Here is a 14,320-nt window from a genome sequence, read left to right on the forward strand (position 1 = left end):
TTGGAAAAGGTCCATGTGGATTTGAAAAGAATGTATAAACCTTTACTTTTGGAGGGAAAGCTCTATAGATATTTATTGGGCCCTCTTGCCTAATTATATTGTTTTGTTCTCTGACCTCTTTGCTGAGCTTCTTTCCCAGTGATCTCTCATTCTCTGATAGTGGTGTGTTGAAGTTACCTAGTATGATTGTTGATTCCGTGATTTCTTTTTCATTTTTCTAATAGTTTATTTGACGAAATTTGCCGCACCATTATTAGGAGCGTAAATATACTGTATTCTAAATGCTTCCTGGTTTACTGAACCTTTGAGCATTATGTAGTGTCCCTCTTTGTCTCCTTTTATGGTTTGGATCTAGAGGTTCGTTTTGTCTGAGATTAAGATAGCCACCCCTGCCTTTTTGGAGTTACAAATCGATTGGCTAAATTTCTGCCAACCCTTTATTCCTAACATATTCTTGTCTGTGTGCTTAAGATGTGTCTCTTGCAGGCAACAGATCGATGGATTATGCTTTCTGAGCCAGTCCTCAAGCCTTTTCCTTTTAATGTACTAACTGAGTTCATTGGAATTCAGAGTTATTATCATTATCTGTAGATTCATAGTTGTCATACCCTGTTTTGTGTTTTGGGTCTTTACCTATCTCACTTCATATCAGTGTCCTGTGTTTGAGTGGAGAGTTTCTATCTTGTCCTCATTCCCATCTTAGACCCTGTTGCTGGCATGTTGGCTTCTAGATGGAAATGGTCGCCTCTTTATTCTTGGTGGAAGTTGATCCTCTGGCCCTAGTGAGTCAGCCAGCATCTTGTGCAGGGTCGGGTGACTTGCAGTATATTCTTTGAGTCTTTCCGTGCCCTGGAAGACCCTTAGCTCACCATCTATCTTAATGGATACCTTGACAGGGTACAGGATTCTGGGGGAGGCATTTTTTTCCTTCAGCCTTTGGAAGATGTTGCTGCATTCTCTCCTCCTCTCTATGGTATCTGTTGATAAGTCAGAGCATATTCTTACCTATTCCTGTGACTCTATTCCTTTCTCATAAATTCCTTGCTCATAAATTTTCTTTTTCCTCTAAGTTGGATATCTTTACTATTGTATGTCTTGGCATGTTCTTGGGCTTTAGTCTAGCTGGCATCCTTTCTGCTTCCTGTACAAGTGCCTGGTTCTCCCTTGTTAGGATGGGAAAGTTTTCTTCTTTAAAATCCTTTGCTATCTTGGTTGTTGACTTGTTTGTTGTGTTGTGCTCATGTAGATAGACTGGTTATTCAAATATTATTCCTCTTCACAGTATCTGTCATTGATCTCAGGCAATATTCTGTTTCTTTAATTTTCCTATATGACTGTCTTTCTCAATTGCTTAGGTCTGTTTGAGTGTCCTCGAGATCACTAATACACTTCTCTGCCTCCTCAAGCCTAATCGTAAATTCTGTGACCTCGTGTGTGGCTTCTCCTACTTCATCTCTTAGCTCCTGTATTTCCTTTGGTGGGTGGAATTCATCCCCTCTATTGTGGACTTCATCTTCTCTATCATTGCATTCTTATTCTGGGTTGCTTCCTTCAGCTCCTGTATTATTGCAAGCAGACTTCTGAAGATTTCTTTCTGTAATAGATCTACAGCTGTTACTTCTATGAGAGACATTAGCTCTGCTCCTATGTTTTGTCTGTTTGGTTGTTTTTTTTTTTTTTTTTTTTTTTGGTTGAGAGTGATGTGGTCTGTTGAATTTTCCTCAATCCTTTCATATGCCCCATGCTTTTGGGAAGCCAGGGTAACCTTATCTGTGTTACTGTTAAGTATTATTTCAGATGACTGCCAATGACCTACTATAAGGATGGGTGAGACTGCTGTGTAGGCAGAATTCCCCATAGGCTTAGTGACTGGCACTGGTGAGATGTTTCAGCAACTGGAGTGGGGGCTGGAGCCTCAGTGGGTTTCCTCAGGCTGCTTTTACCTGGTCTGTTAGGGTCTCCTTAGCAGCCCTTTTTTGTTTAGTAATAAACAAGAATTTAAAAGGGTAAAAATTTAAAATATATATTTTTTAACAAAATTTTTGGCAGAGAAAGAAAAATATGGAGAAAGAGGAAGAAGTAAAAGCTATAAAAGTGGAGAGAAAAGAAGTGATAATAGTCGTAGTGGTTGCAGAAGAAAAAACAGATTTAAGGGAAACCTATAGAAAAGGGGCAGAAGAGAAGTACTACCAATAATGGAAGAGGAGGTAGAGAGAAGAGAGAATAGACAACACAGAAAGTAAAAGAAAGAAAAAACCAGCGCGAGATAAAAGATGCATATATGTAAACTTCCCCCCTTCTTTTCCCTCTAAGTTCTAGTGAAGCCTAATAAAATGAGAGGTGGGTCAGGCCTTGCTCTCATGGGATGTGGTGCTGATCTGGGCTCTGGAGCCAGGCTATGTGGGGAAAAACTGCTCTTTAGCTCAGCAAGCCCTCCCAGGTCCCTAAAAGCCTATAGAGTTGAGCCTGTGGGGAGAGGCTACACAGGCTGGAGCTGCCCCCCAATAGCGGGCCTTCTGCATTGGCCAGAAAATGCTACAGCCTCAAGGGGTGCTTAGAGAGCCACAGGCCACAGTGCCCGCCTCCTATGCTGCCCGGGAAGGGTTGGGGCAGGCTTGGACCCTGGCCATGGGGACTCTGCAGAGCCCCGTGGTGGTGAGAGCTGGCTGGGGCACACAGACAGCTCCGTGGGTCCACAAAGCAGTGTCCTAGGCTTCCTAGAAGGCGGAGATGTTTATTGCTTAATCTGCCAGCCCTATGAGCAGTGTGGGCTCCACCACTACGTGGTCTGAGCCGGATCGACAGCTGCGGCTCTGGCGGGAAACTGCAGGAAATGGCGCTTGTCCTCCACACAGGAAGGAATGTGTCGTTGCAGGCTCAGAGCTCAGAGACACTGGCCACAGTGCATCATGGAGGGCAATGCCACTCCCGCAGGGGCACCCACTCACTGTTTTGCCGGCGCTGTCAGTGCTGGAGGGGGTGCCCTCAGCAGGAAGTCTTAGTGACCCGGGCTGCAGGGACAGGCCTCAGCAGTGGCACAAGCCAGCCTGAAGTGGCTCCGGCAGATATGCAGTGTCTGAGGTAGAAGCAGGATGGGCTCTGGTGTGGCTAGCAAGAGCAGAAGTACACAGTGCTGGTTCCCGGGCTGGGAGTGGAGCCGATGCTAAGCTGATGGAGGTGGGCATTGGGGTAAACAGAGTGACAGTGGAGAGGTCCCAGGCAGCAATGGGAGTGGATGGGCCCCCACTGGATCACCAGGCAGTCCCTGGTGGCCTGTAGGTCAGATACTTGGGCCTGGATGAATGGAGGGAGGGACGGCCCAAAGGCAGATCACTGCCATGTGGGGAGAGAGGCACAGTGGGAAAGGGAAGCTTCTCTCTTAGTGGGGTCCTGCGAGTGGGCAGCTGCTGTAGGGGGTCCCATGAACACTGGGATTCAACCACCTTGCTGACAGATCACCTTTTCTTTCACAATCACTCTTCCAATCATGATGCCCTAAGGACTGGAAACCCTGAAAATAGGGATTGGTCTTCTTTGCAGGGACTGACCTATCATGAAAATATGTCCAAAACACATAAGGCAAAATTCTAACATCCTTGCTCTAAGGAGTACTTTAGGTATTCTTCTAAAACAGATTTATCTGTCTTTTAATCAGTGGATGGTATTTCCAATATTCTTCTCCAGCTCCACAATTCAAATGCATTGATTACTCTTCCATCTCCTATTCAGTGTCTAAATTTCACATGCATAAGGTGATTGAAAATACTCTGGCCTGGGTTAGTAGGACCTTAGTCCTCAAAATAAAATCCTTGTTTTCAATACTTTAAAATGGTCTTGTACGCATATTTTCCCAAGGCAATGCAGCATTGATTTCTTGACTGTTGTTTCCATGATGATTCATTATGGATTCAAGCAAGAATACATCCTTAACATCTTCAGTTTTTATTCCATCTATCATGATGTTTCATATTGGTCTTGTTGTGAGCATTTGAATTACTCTATATAGAATAATCGGTGCAATCTTTGATCTTCATCAGCAAGAGCTTCAAGTACTTTTCATTTTTAGTATGCAGGGTGTGTCACCTTTACCACAACATAATTGAACAAAACTTGGATATAAACATATCACAGATTTCCACAGCTTCTCTCTACCTTTGTTTTGGCTGATGAAATTGAGCATCTTCATTGTCACGTTCCAGATTTACTTCTATTTCAGGTTTACTTCTGTCTATTCCATCTAGGAAGATGAATATATAATTTTCATTTTTACTGTTTCAAAAAATATTTGGGATGAATAATTATTTTCACAGTATCTTTCTATTGAGTCTCCCGCATTGTTTTTGTGTCACAGACCATAATTTTCAAGTACTATTTCTTTCCAACTTTTGAATTCCAATCTCAATAACTATAAGTACTTCTTGATTATATGCTTGATCAATTTCAACAGAAGAACATTGGTATAACTACCTTTCTTCATTTTTGTTTTCAGTGGTTGGTGTATATATTTGTGTAAAATTCATTTTAACAGGTCTTGCTGGGAGGTGTTTAATATTATTTCATTACAGAGTGAATTATTCTTTAAGATAGATCTTGAAATGTTATTCTTGATGATTAGTGCCATCCTCTTCTTGGATTTATCATATTTGCACTGTATACCATGAGGTTTGACAACTCAAAATGTCACTAAAATTTCATTTTCCTCACTCATTCCTACATAGTTTATGTTTATGGATTTTGTTTCAGTTTTAAAAACCGTTTTAATTTTCCTAGATTCACACACAGCTCATTCAGCATTCTGATTACAACTGGATATTTACAGACGTTTCTTCTCATTTTTGATCATGACCTATGAGCAAAGAAAGGTCTGAATCATTTGGTCCATCCATTTAATTAAGGTTGATTCTAATTTGAGTTCAACAGTTCTTCCCTCATCATGTTTTGATTGATTTCCTACCTGGGGAATCATTAACTGATACTATATAAATATCCTGATACTATTAATAAGGTTTTCAGTGACTAATCCATTGAAATTTGATAGCCTTTTTCTTCTTCAGAATCTCTTCTTAGTCTCACATATCCATGAGTGACTAAGCTGATAGTCCAAATATAGGTGGCATAGCTTCCTCAATCAGCAATACTACCAGTTCTTGGGGTCGTGGAGGAGTACTGCTTATGATATTCTATTTACAAGATTTTGCAATCTTGTATAGAGACCATTTTACTTATTTTTAAATTTTTATCCTATTTTAAATTTTGTTTTTGTTTAATCTTGTCTGGCAGTATTTACAGAATAATGTAGAATAGGGATTTTGAAGTCAGATATGACATTCTTGTTAGCAGAAAATAATGGCTTTAATGTATGTGATGCTTTTCTGGTTTTCTAAATATTTTTATTGGCATATAATGCACACATCATACAATTCAATAGTTTGATCACATAAAGAAAAGTTGTAAAATACCAGTTTTAAAGTATTTTCTTTATTCTTGCACTCAAAATGATTTGTTCTACATTTCTCCCAATCTCCTAAACGAAGCCTCTAAGGAATCCTTAATCCTATAAATATTTCTATAGGTTTATGTATGGCTGGGGGTTTTTTTGTACAGAAAAAGCTTAAAAAACAAGCAAAAATAAGCAGCAAAAATAATAAAGTAAAACAGATAAAACCTCAATAAAACTGAATATATAAAACAATAAAACAAATTTAACTAACTCATGAAAATGATCAATTTATCCTAACTGCCTCTGCAACAATCCACTTTCCATTGCGAATTTAAAATTAGCAAGGCTATTTGGCTATTCACATCCTTAGTGTCTGGTCACAGTACATTAACCTGCTGCTTAATCCAAGTGTATTCTTAATTTTATTATTTTTTTAATAATTAAAACAGCTTGAAAATGGGACAAAATAAAATCCAATGATAAGATTATACTTTGGAGCTAACCACATCTGCCATATTCAAGTTGCCAACGTCCTCTGTCTAATAAGAGGGTCTTAAATTCCCACAATTATAATCAAAGTAGCTTCAGCAGAGGCTTAAATCATTAGTGATCCCCACAAATGGACATTGGGCGTCCACCCTCATCCATGGTCTTCTGCAAACCAGGTGTTCACAATTTAAGCTCTGACACCATTCCCTCCATTAGATGTGGATTATATTATTTACAATTCCAGGATCATACAGACTGATGTGCATCTTTTATGTGGTTTTAGTAGATGTCTCAATTAGAGGGCTGCTTGATTGGAACAAGACTGTAAGATTCTGGATGCTTTTCTTTCTGAAGCTGGGCACCATCTTCACCACATTGTTCTATAGCACGCATATCTTCAGTCTCTTCATGAGATTGAGCATCAAGCAGGTCCATGTCATAGAACTGGTTGTTCTTAGATTGGGGTTAAAATTAAGTGCAAGTTCCAAATGTGTGAAGCTATTCTTGTTGTTTTGCATCATTTATTTGTGTCATTTGTAACCCATACCGTCGAATGCCATTGCATAGCCAATAAAAACGACATAAACACAGTTGGTATAATCTTATTTTGGCCAAGATCCATGAAGTATTAGCAATGATATTCCTCGATGTACTGCTTCAATAATATTTGAATTTTTGAGAAATGTCTGTTTGCATTTGACATTAAAAATATTGTATGATAAATCTCCACAGTAAATTGCATCATTTCTCTTTGAAAAAAGCATAAACATTCAGTTGATTTGAAAAGTACCAGACTTCAAAATTTATTGGCATAAACAAATTTCATATATCCATAGCTGCATCCAGTTTTAGAAATATTTCATTACATATTTCATCAACTCCTTGAGTCATATATATATAGTCTTCAGTGTCACTTGTGCTTCTTATTACAATTCAATATGATTTTTATCATGTGTGCTACCTCCTAAAATTGTTGAAAATTAACTTATTATTTGTTGCATTATTTATATCTTTTGTAGATGTTGCTTTAGTTGTTTAATATTTTGCACAAATAACCCCTTAGGCCTGGTAGGGAATGATCATTACCTGGTAGGGTAATGTAACGAAGAGGTATAGCTGAAATTCAGATGGGGACAGAGCATGATAGTGGGACAGGAGGAAAGTCAAGGGAAATAGAGGAAAGGGCAAGGAGGCAAAGGGAATTTATAGAGCTCTAGACAAAGACATGTACATATACAACTAGATATATGAGGAAGAGAAAATAGAGCTATATGCCTATATTTACAGGTTTAATATTAAGGTGGCAGTAGGAAATTGGGTCTCTACTCAAGTACTCCCTCAACGTATGAATACTTTCTTCTATTAAATTGGCATTCTATGATGCTCACCCACCCGACACAAACACTGAAGACAAAGCTGGTGAACAAGCAAATGTGGTGAAGAAAGCTGATGGTACCCAGCTATCTAAAGATATAGTGTCTGGTATCTTAAAGGCTTGAAGATAAACAAGTGACCATCTAGCTCCGGAGCAACAAAGCCCACATGGAAGAACACACCAGCCTGTGTGATCATGTGGTTCCAAAGGGATCAGCTATCAGACATCAAAAAACAAACAAAAAAATCATATCATTGGGTGCACACTTCCATGATAGGATTGCTGAGGACAAACGGGTGAATAAGCAACTGTGGCGTAGAAAGCTGATGGTGCCCGGCTATCAAAAGAGATAGCATCTGGGGTCTTAAAGTCTTGAAGATAAACCAGAGGCCATCTAACTCAGAAGCAACAAGGCCCACATGGAAGAAGTACACAAGCCTGAGCGGTCACGAGGTGTCGAAGGGATCAGGTATAAGGCATCATCAGAACAACAACAAAAAATCTTACCATAGTGAATGAAGGAGTAAGTGCAGAGTGGAGAAGCAAAACTCATTTGTCAGCCACTGGAGATCCCCTTGCAGAGGGGTCTAGGGGAGCAGATGAGTCACTCAGTTTGCAATGTAGCACCGATGAAGAACACAGCTTTCCTACAGTTCCAAAATGCTTCCCCGCCCCCTCCCAAATTTCATGGTCCGAATTCTACCTTGCATGTCTGGATAGAGCAGAGAATGTACACTGGTGCGGATAGGAGCTGAAGGCACAGGGAATCCAGGGCGGAATATACCGCTAGGACTAGGGGTGGGAGTGGTGATACCGGAAGGGTGAGTGGGTTGTAAAAGGGTACTGATTACAGGGATCTACATGTGACCTCTGCCCTGGGGGCCAGACAACAGAAAAGGGGGTGAAAGGAGACGTGGGCCAAGACAAAATATGACAAAAATAATTTATAAATCATCAAGGGCTCATGAGAGAGTGGGAATCGAGGAGTGAGGGGGGAAAAGAGGACCTGATGCAAAGGGCTTTCGTGGAGAGCAAATGATTTGAAATTGATGAGGGCAAAGAATGTACAGATAGATGTGCTTAACACAATTGGTATATGTATGGGTTGTGATAAGAGTTGTATGAGTCCCTCATAAAATGTTTTAAAAATATTAGAAATCAAGGATTTTTTTCCTTCTCTTTAATTCTTCAGATTGAGACACATTGAATAAATTTTTCACTTTTGGTGAAATCTATTCATGCATGTAAATGGTCTATATATGTACTGTTAGTCTGGTTAGGTAGAGAAACAAATCCATAGAAACTTACATATGTATAAGGAGTTTATGTACAATAGTATCTGAATATTGAGACAGCATCCCAGCCCAGTCCAGCTCAAGTCCACAAGTGTGATTTGTATAATACCAATCTGTAAAGTTATCTTCAGACTGACAAAATACATGCAATGACACTGAATGCAGGAAGATCACAAGCCAGTGTACGGGAAGTCTTCTAGATCCAGTGGCATTGTCAGCATGTCAGCACTGGAGGGGTCTCCATGTGGCTTCTCCAGGTTCACTGTTCTGGATGCATCAGGGTAGGTCCATTTAGCTTCTCCTCAGGGATATCTCACAGGGAGTGAGCCTTGTCAGTAGAGCGTCTCCAAGGAAGTGAGCCAAGAGAAAGTCTTCCTCACCTCCAAGGAGGGAAAAACAGATTTCCCAAAATTCTCAGGAAAAAAGAAGCCCTGCCCACAAAGAGGCATCATTGACTATAACCCAATTGACCAAACAGACTCCACCCTGTATTCTTAATCTTCTAAATGACCAAATTGGCACCAGAATATGTAACTACCACATAAATGTATCTATTTTTTCCTTGCTTTTGTTGTATATATTTACATATCATTATGCATTTATGTAATACATATTTTGTTAGCCCGGGTAATTAGAGATACAAATACAGGGAGACTCATATATTTATCATAAAGACGTTTATATACAAGAGCAAATGCACATGGAGAAAACATCCAAGCCCAGTGCAGATTAAGTCCTTAAATCCAATATTAGCCTATATTCCATGTTCCAATCTGTAAACTCTTCTTCAGACTCACGGAGCACATGCAATGACATTGAATGTAGGAAGATCACAGGCTAGTGGGTTGGAAATCTTGCTTATCTAGTGGTTTAATAATCATCTCAGCACTGGTAGAGGTCTCCATGTGGTTCCTTCACTTCTCAGGGCACAGGGTCTAGCAGCTTAGTACCATGTCTCTTGTCAGTAGAGAGTCTCCAAGGGAAGTGAGCAGAGGGAAGAGTGTCTCCCACCTCCAGGGAGGAAATATGGGAACTCCAGAATTCTCAAGAGAAAGTCATGCCCACACAGAGGCCTCATTGGCTATGATCCTATTGACAGACTAGACTCCAACATTCTAACTTAATCCTCTCATGTCCAAAATTGACACCAGATTGTGTAACTACCACACATGGTTACTTTCTACATTTGGTGAACTATATTTATGATATATATCCTATTTATAGTTGTCAAGTATATATATACATATATATATATATATATATATATATATATATATATATATATATATATATATATACTCTTCCATCGTTGTTTTTTTTCCTTCTAGCATCTGTGGGCACTATATGCCATTAAAGGGTTTTGAGGACCATGTAATTCTAAGATTATTTCTGGGATGTCTGAAATATAATTTTCCAATATGTTAAAGAAAGTATTGTGCTAAGCTTAGCAAGAGTCAGCAACATAAAGGTTGCTTGGGTGTCTTGACAGTGCTAATATGCAAGAAAGATAGGCTTGAATTAAAAATGTGTGGGCATGCATTTTGTTTCTTCTCCAGAAATCAGACTGAAGAAGCATGGATGCATTTGAATTGCGGTGTTGGAAAAGAATATTGAAAGTGCCATGAAACTGGTCAAACTGATCTATCTCCATTGAAATACAGCCATAAGGCTTCTGAGAGGGAATACGTCAGCACTTCAACTTCTATACTTCAGAAATATTGTCAGGAGAGACAAGCCTTGCGGTAGAACATCATGCTGGGTGATGTAGAGTGGCAGTGGAGATGACACTCCATCCCTCTAGGACATAGATTGACCCAGTGGCTGTAACAGTGATCTCCAGCCTGGGAATAATTGTGAGGATGTTCCAGGACTAGGGTGTGTTTATTTCTCTTGTCTGCAGGGTTACTATGCACAGTGATCAACTCAATGCCATCCAGCAATAATGACATTGAGTCTAGTTCATATGACTTTAAAAGGTTGCATCTTTACTGGAGTACATATTTGCACCTTGTTTCCATGAGTCAGCTGGTGGGTTTGAACCATAGACCTTGAAATTAGCAGTCCAAAACATAAATCAAAACACTAGCAGAGTTTCCCTTCAACACTGTATGTATAGATAAATACATGCACAAACACAATGCATTGGCTCTAAATTGTTAGTGTTCAACTGCTCATTGTAAGGTCAATGGTTCAAATGCATCAACAGGAAGAAGATCAGCTTCCATGTTGAGCCCTCACATTACTGAAAAAGAAGTTTGGGTTGCTATAGGCATATCTCTCAGCAAGGGATACACACTAGGAGCCTCAATTGCTCTTCACCTATTTTTGTTGTATCACTATATAATAGTTCTATTATAACTACTTTTAAAACACTAATACTTAATCCAGGGAATAGGGGGGAAAGAAGAATTGATCTCTAACAGTTCTCTAATGCCGATATAATTTGATGCCAGTTGCTGTCTTAGAACTCTGTGTAACTCTCTGGGAATTGTTTTCCATGGTTTTTGCTTCTGACATTCAGGTTACCCTTTCTCTACTCGAAAACCAAAGGACTGCCAATTTAGTCAGCTAACATTTTAGACAAAACTGGTGCTATTTTTTCCAGGAAGAAAGAGCACAACAAAAATCAACAAAATGCTTGTAAATGTTGTTTTTCATAAAGCTATTGCTATCTACTTCATGAAACAAATGCCACAAATATCAAAGTATATAAGCTCTTTCAAATCTTGCACTCAATTTGGCCTTGCTCCACTAACAAAGCCAAAATGAATCTCATTGCCATTAAGTTGATTTGACTCAAGTTTACTAACTTGTCCCCATCTTCTATGGAACATTGGGAGCAATTGAACAGCAGACCATGGCTTATAGAAACACGGGGCCTACAATGCAGTGTCTCAAGTTTTTTATAGATGACAAAAAAATTCCACAAAAACTGAAGGAAATTTCCAAGACCCTTAAAATTCAGAGGAAGCTTTTTCTTTAAATGTTTACGTAAGGTGCTGTATTAAATTGCGCTGAGTTCTACACAACCTTGTAATGGAGCTTTGCCTAGAGTACATCCTTAATTCTAGACTTGTTTGCTCAGAAAAGCAGATTTCTTTTTCAATCCACTATTTACTTTCTGCTTGATATACATTACTTTGTAATTTAGCTTATATCTCTAGTGTTACATAGTTTGATACAGATTATTTTTACTCAAAAATATTTAAATTTTTTCTTTTTCTAAGTATTCACATCATATACATAGCCAAAGGTAGAAAGGAGTATAAAATAAAAAGTGAAAATTTTCTGTGCTCCACCTTTGTCCAATAGTCAAAATCTTTAAATATTATATGTGCAATTTTAAGAACACCAATTATTGATATGAATTTATAGAGATTTAATTCCATGTTTGCAGAAATGCACTATTTAAAACATGCATAGATACGTGTTAAAGAAGAAAATACAAAACGCCTCACTTTTGGAGAGGTAATCTATGAAGGATGCAAAGTAGTGGGGAAAAACATGTAAAACTATCAATAAAATATGTTACTTCTAGTACAAAAGTATTTACTTCATATGTAAGCTTTACATTTTCACATAAATCATATAAAGCAAATTATCATTAATAATAATCAGTCTGGAAACATCCTTAGCTATGTGCATGCTTTTAAAAATTACATTTAGGATCAGAAAATCTCATAAAAACATTTTTATAAATATTTCCTAATTAAAAAAATATATTCTATGGTGGAGTTATATTGTCCATTTTGTTTCTTTTTTGTTTTTGACAAGTAATTTAACTTCACTATATAAGTTTAGAATCTCAATGTATGTTTCAAATGTGCTTCAAATTATGATGCATATATTGAATATTGTATACTGAATGCGTATATCTTCATCCAATTTAATTATTTCCACAAAACTAAAAAATCCAGTTTATTCGGTGTATTTGCAAACAATGTTTTGTATACTAGTCTGTAACTTTACTACTAATGGTCAATGTCGAGGCCTTAATTTTAGAGCTAACCTCCCACGAAAAAGTTCGATTAGCAATGCAAATGTCATCAATGAAGCAGTTAATTAATTAATTTACCAAATGTAAAATTAATCATACAAAACAATGCAAGGATATTGTAATGAATGCAAAGTAATTTGACTAAAAGGACAAAGAAAATGAAAGGAAATTGATAGTGCAACAAAACAATATTTTGGGAATGAAACCTTTATCCAGTTACTGTGCCACAATTTTGAAAAAATATACTCAATGTTGGCATGGCAAAAATTTTACCAGGCACCTCTTCAATGCCCCCTTAACATCTTTGTTTCTCACACTGTATATAAGAGGGTTCAAGAGAGGTGTAACGATGGTATAAACAGCTGAGACAACCTTATCATGAGCCTCTGACCTGTGAGACTTGGGCCTCATGTAGATGAACACGCCGGTCCCAAAAAAGAGTCCCACAACTGCAAGGTGAGAGGAGCAGGTGGTGAAGGCTTTGGTCCGGGCTTCAGCTGACCGCATTCTAAGCACTGCAGCCAGAATGAGGCTGTATGAGGCAAAAATGAGAGACAAAGGGATCAAGAGCATCAGGATGCAGCAGACGTACATGAAAGATTCGAAGAACTTGGTGTCCGCACAGGCAAGGCGGATCAGTGCTGGCGCCTCACAGAAGAAGTGGTTGATTTCCCTAGAGTGGCAGTAAGGAAAGCTCAAAGTGATGGCAGCTTGCATTAGCCCATCAACTGCTCCAAGAAGCCATGAACCTGTTGTCATGAGCAAGCAGAGCCTCTGGCTCATAAGAATATGGTAGCGCAGTGGTTGACATATAGCCACGTAGCGGTCATAGGCCATGGCAGCCAAGAGGAAGCACTCACCACCTCCCAAAGAGATGAGCAGGAATATCTGGCCTCCACAGTCAGTGGGAGAGATGAACCTCGTGTCCATCAGGTAGTTGGCTGCCATTTTGGGAACGATAGTGGAGACCAGCATCATGTCCATGAGGGAAAGCTGGCTAAGCAAGAAGTACATGGGTGTGTGGAGTTGAGGGTCCACAAGGATGAGGGTAATCATCAGGGCATTGCCCATCAGTGAGGTGATGAAGATCAAGACCACCATAGCAAAGAGGAACTGGTGCAGCTTTGTGTGGTTAAAAAGCCCCAGAAGAATGAAACTTATTCCGATGCTGTTATTTGCATTTTCCATACCTCTGACAGTGCTTGGAAAACCTAAGGATGGTGAAGAAAGAAGATTTGTTTAAAAGGAACATTGGATATATTCTTACAAAAATTTGACTTATGAAATAACAGACATGGAGGGCAAATCATTACTTTAATCTTTCAGTAACGAACAAGATTTTTATCCTGAGCTTCCTTTAGTCCATCTCTGCTTTTGCCAAACAACTCTTTTTGATTCACATAAAAATAACATGTTATTGAAGGGAGACGTCCTACAGTGTAAGATATGACCTCGTACATTGTAAGATATGATGAAATAATGATAATTTATACATTTTCAAGGGCTCATGAAGGAGGGGAGAATAGGTGGGAGGGGAAAATGAGGAGCGGATAACAAAGGCTGAGTAGAAAGCAAATATTTTCAGGATGATGAGGGCAAAATATTTGCAAATATTCCCAAAATTATGGAAGTACATATGGATTGTGATAAGAGTAGTATGAGCCACCTATTAAATGATTTTTAAAAATGACATGTTAATTGGATATGTGAACACCTTTTTAGAT

The 14,320-nt window shown here is 38.8% G+C and overlaps 1 protein-coding gene across 1 annotated transcript; it reads right to left on the bottom strand.

Annotated features, from left to right (window-relative positions):
• Nucleotides 1-12,842: 12,842 nt before the first annotated feature.
• Nucleotides 12,843-13,784, bottom strand: LOC142440403 (olfactory receptor 2T33-like). The gene has a single exon (XM_075542853.1). It carries the CDS (start codon nt 13,782-13,784, stop codon nt 12,843-12,845), a length of 942 nt encoding a protein of 313 aa, XP_075398968.1.
• Between the last annotated feature and the right edge of the window lie 536 nt (nt 13,785-14,320).

The sequence above is a fragment of the Tenrec ecaudatus genome, chromosome 2, assembly GCF_050624435.1.
Source record: "Tenrec ecaudatus isolate mTenEca1 chromosome 2, mTenEca1.hap1, whole genome shotgun sequence".
In the NCBI taxonomy this organism is placed as follows: Eukaryota; Metazoa; Chordata; class Mammalia; order Afrosoricida; family Tenrecidae; genus Tenrec; species Tenrec ecaudatus.

Coding starts and splice junctions, on each gene's coding strand:
- LOC142440403 (XM_075542853.1), bottom strand. CDS start 13,784: ATGGAAAATGCAAATAACAGCATCGGAATAAGTTTCATTCTTCTGGGG.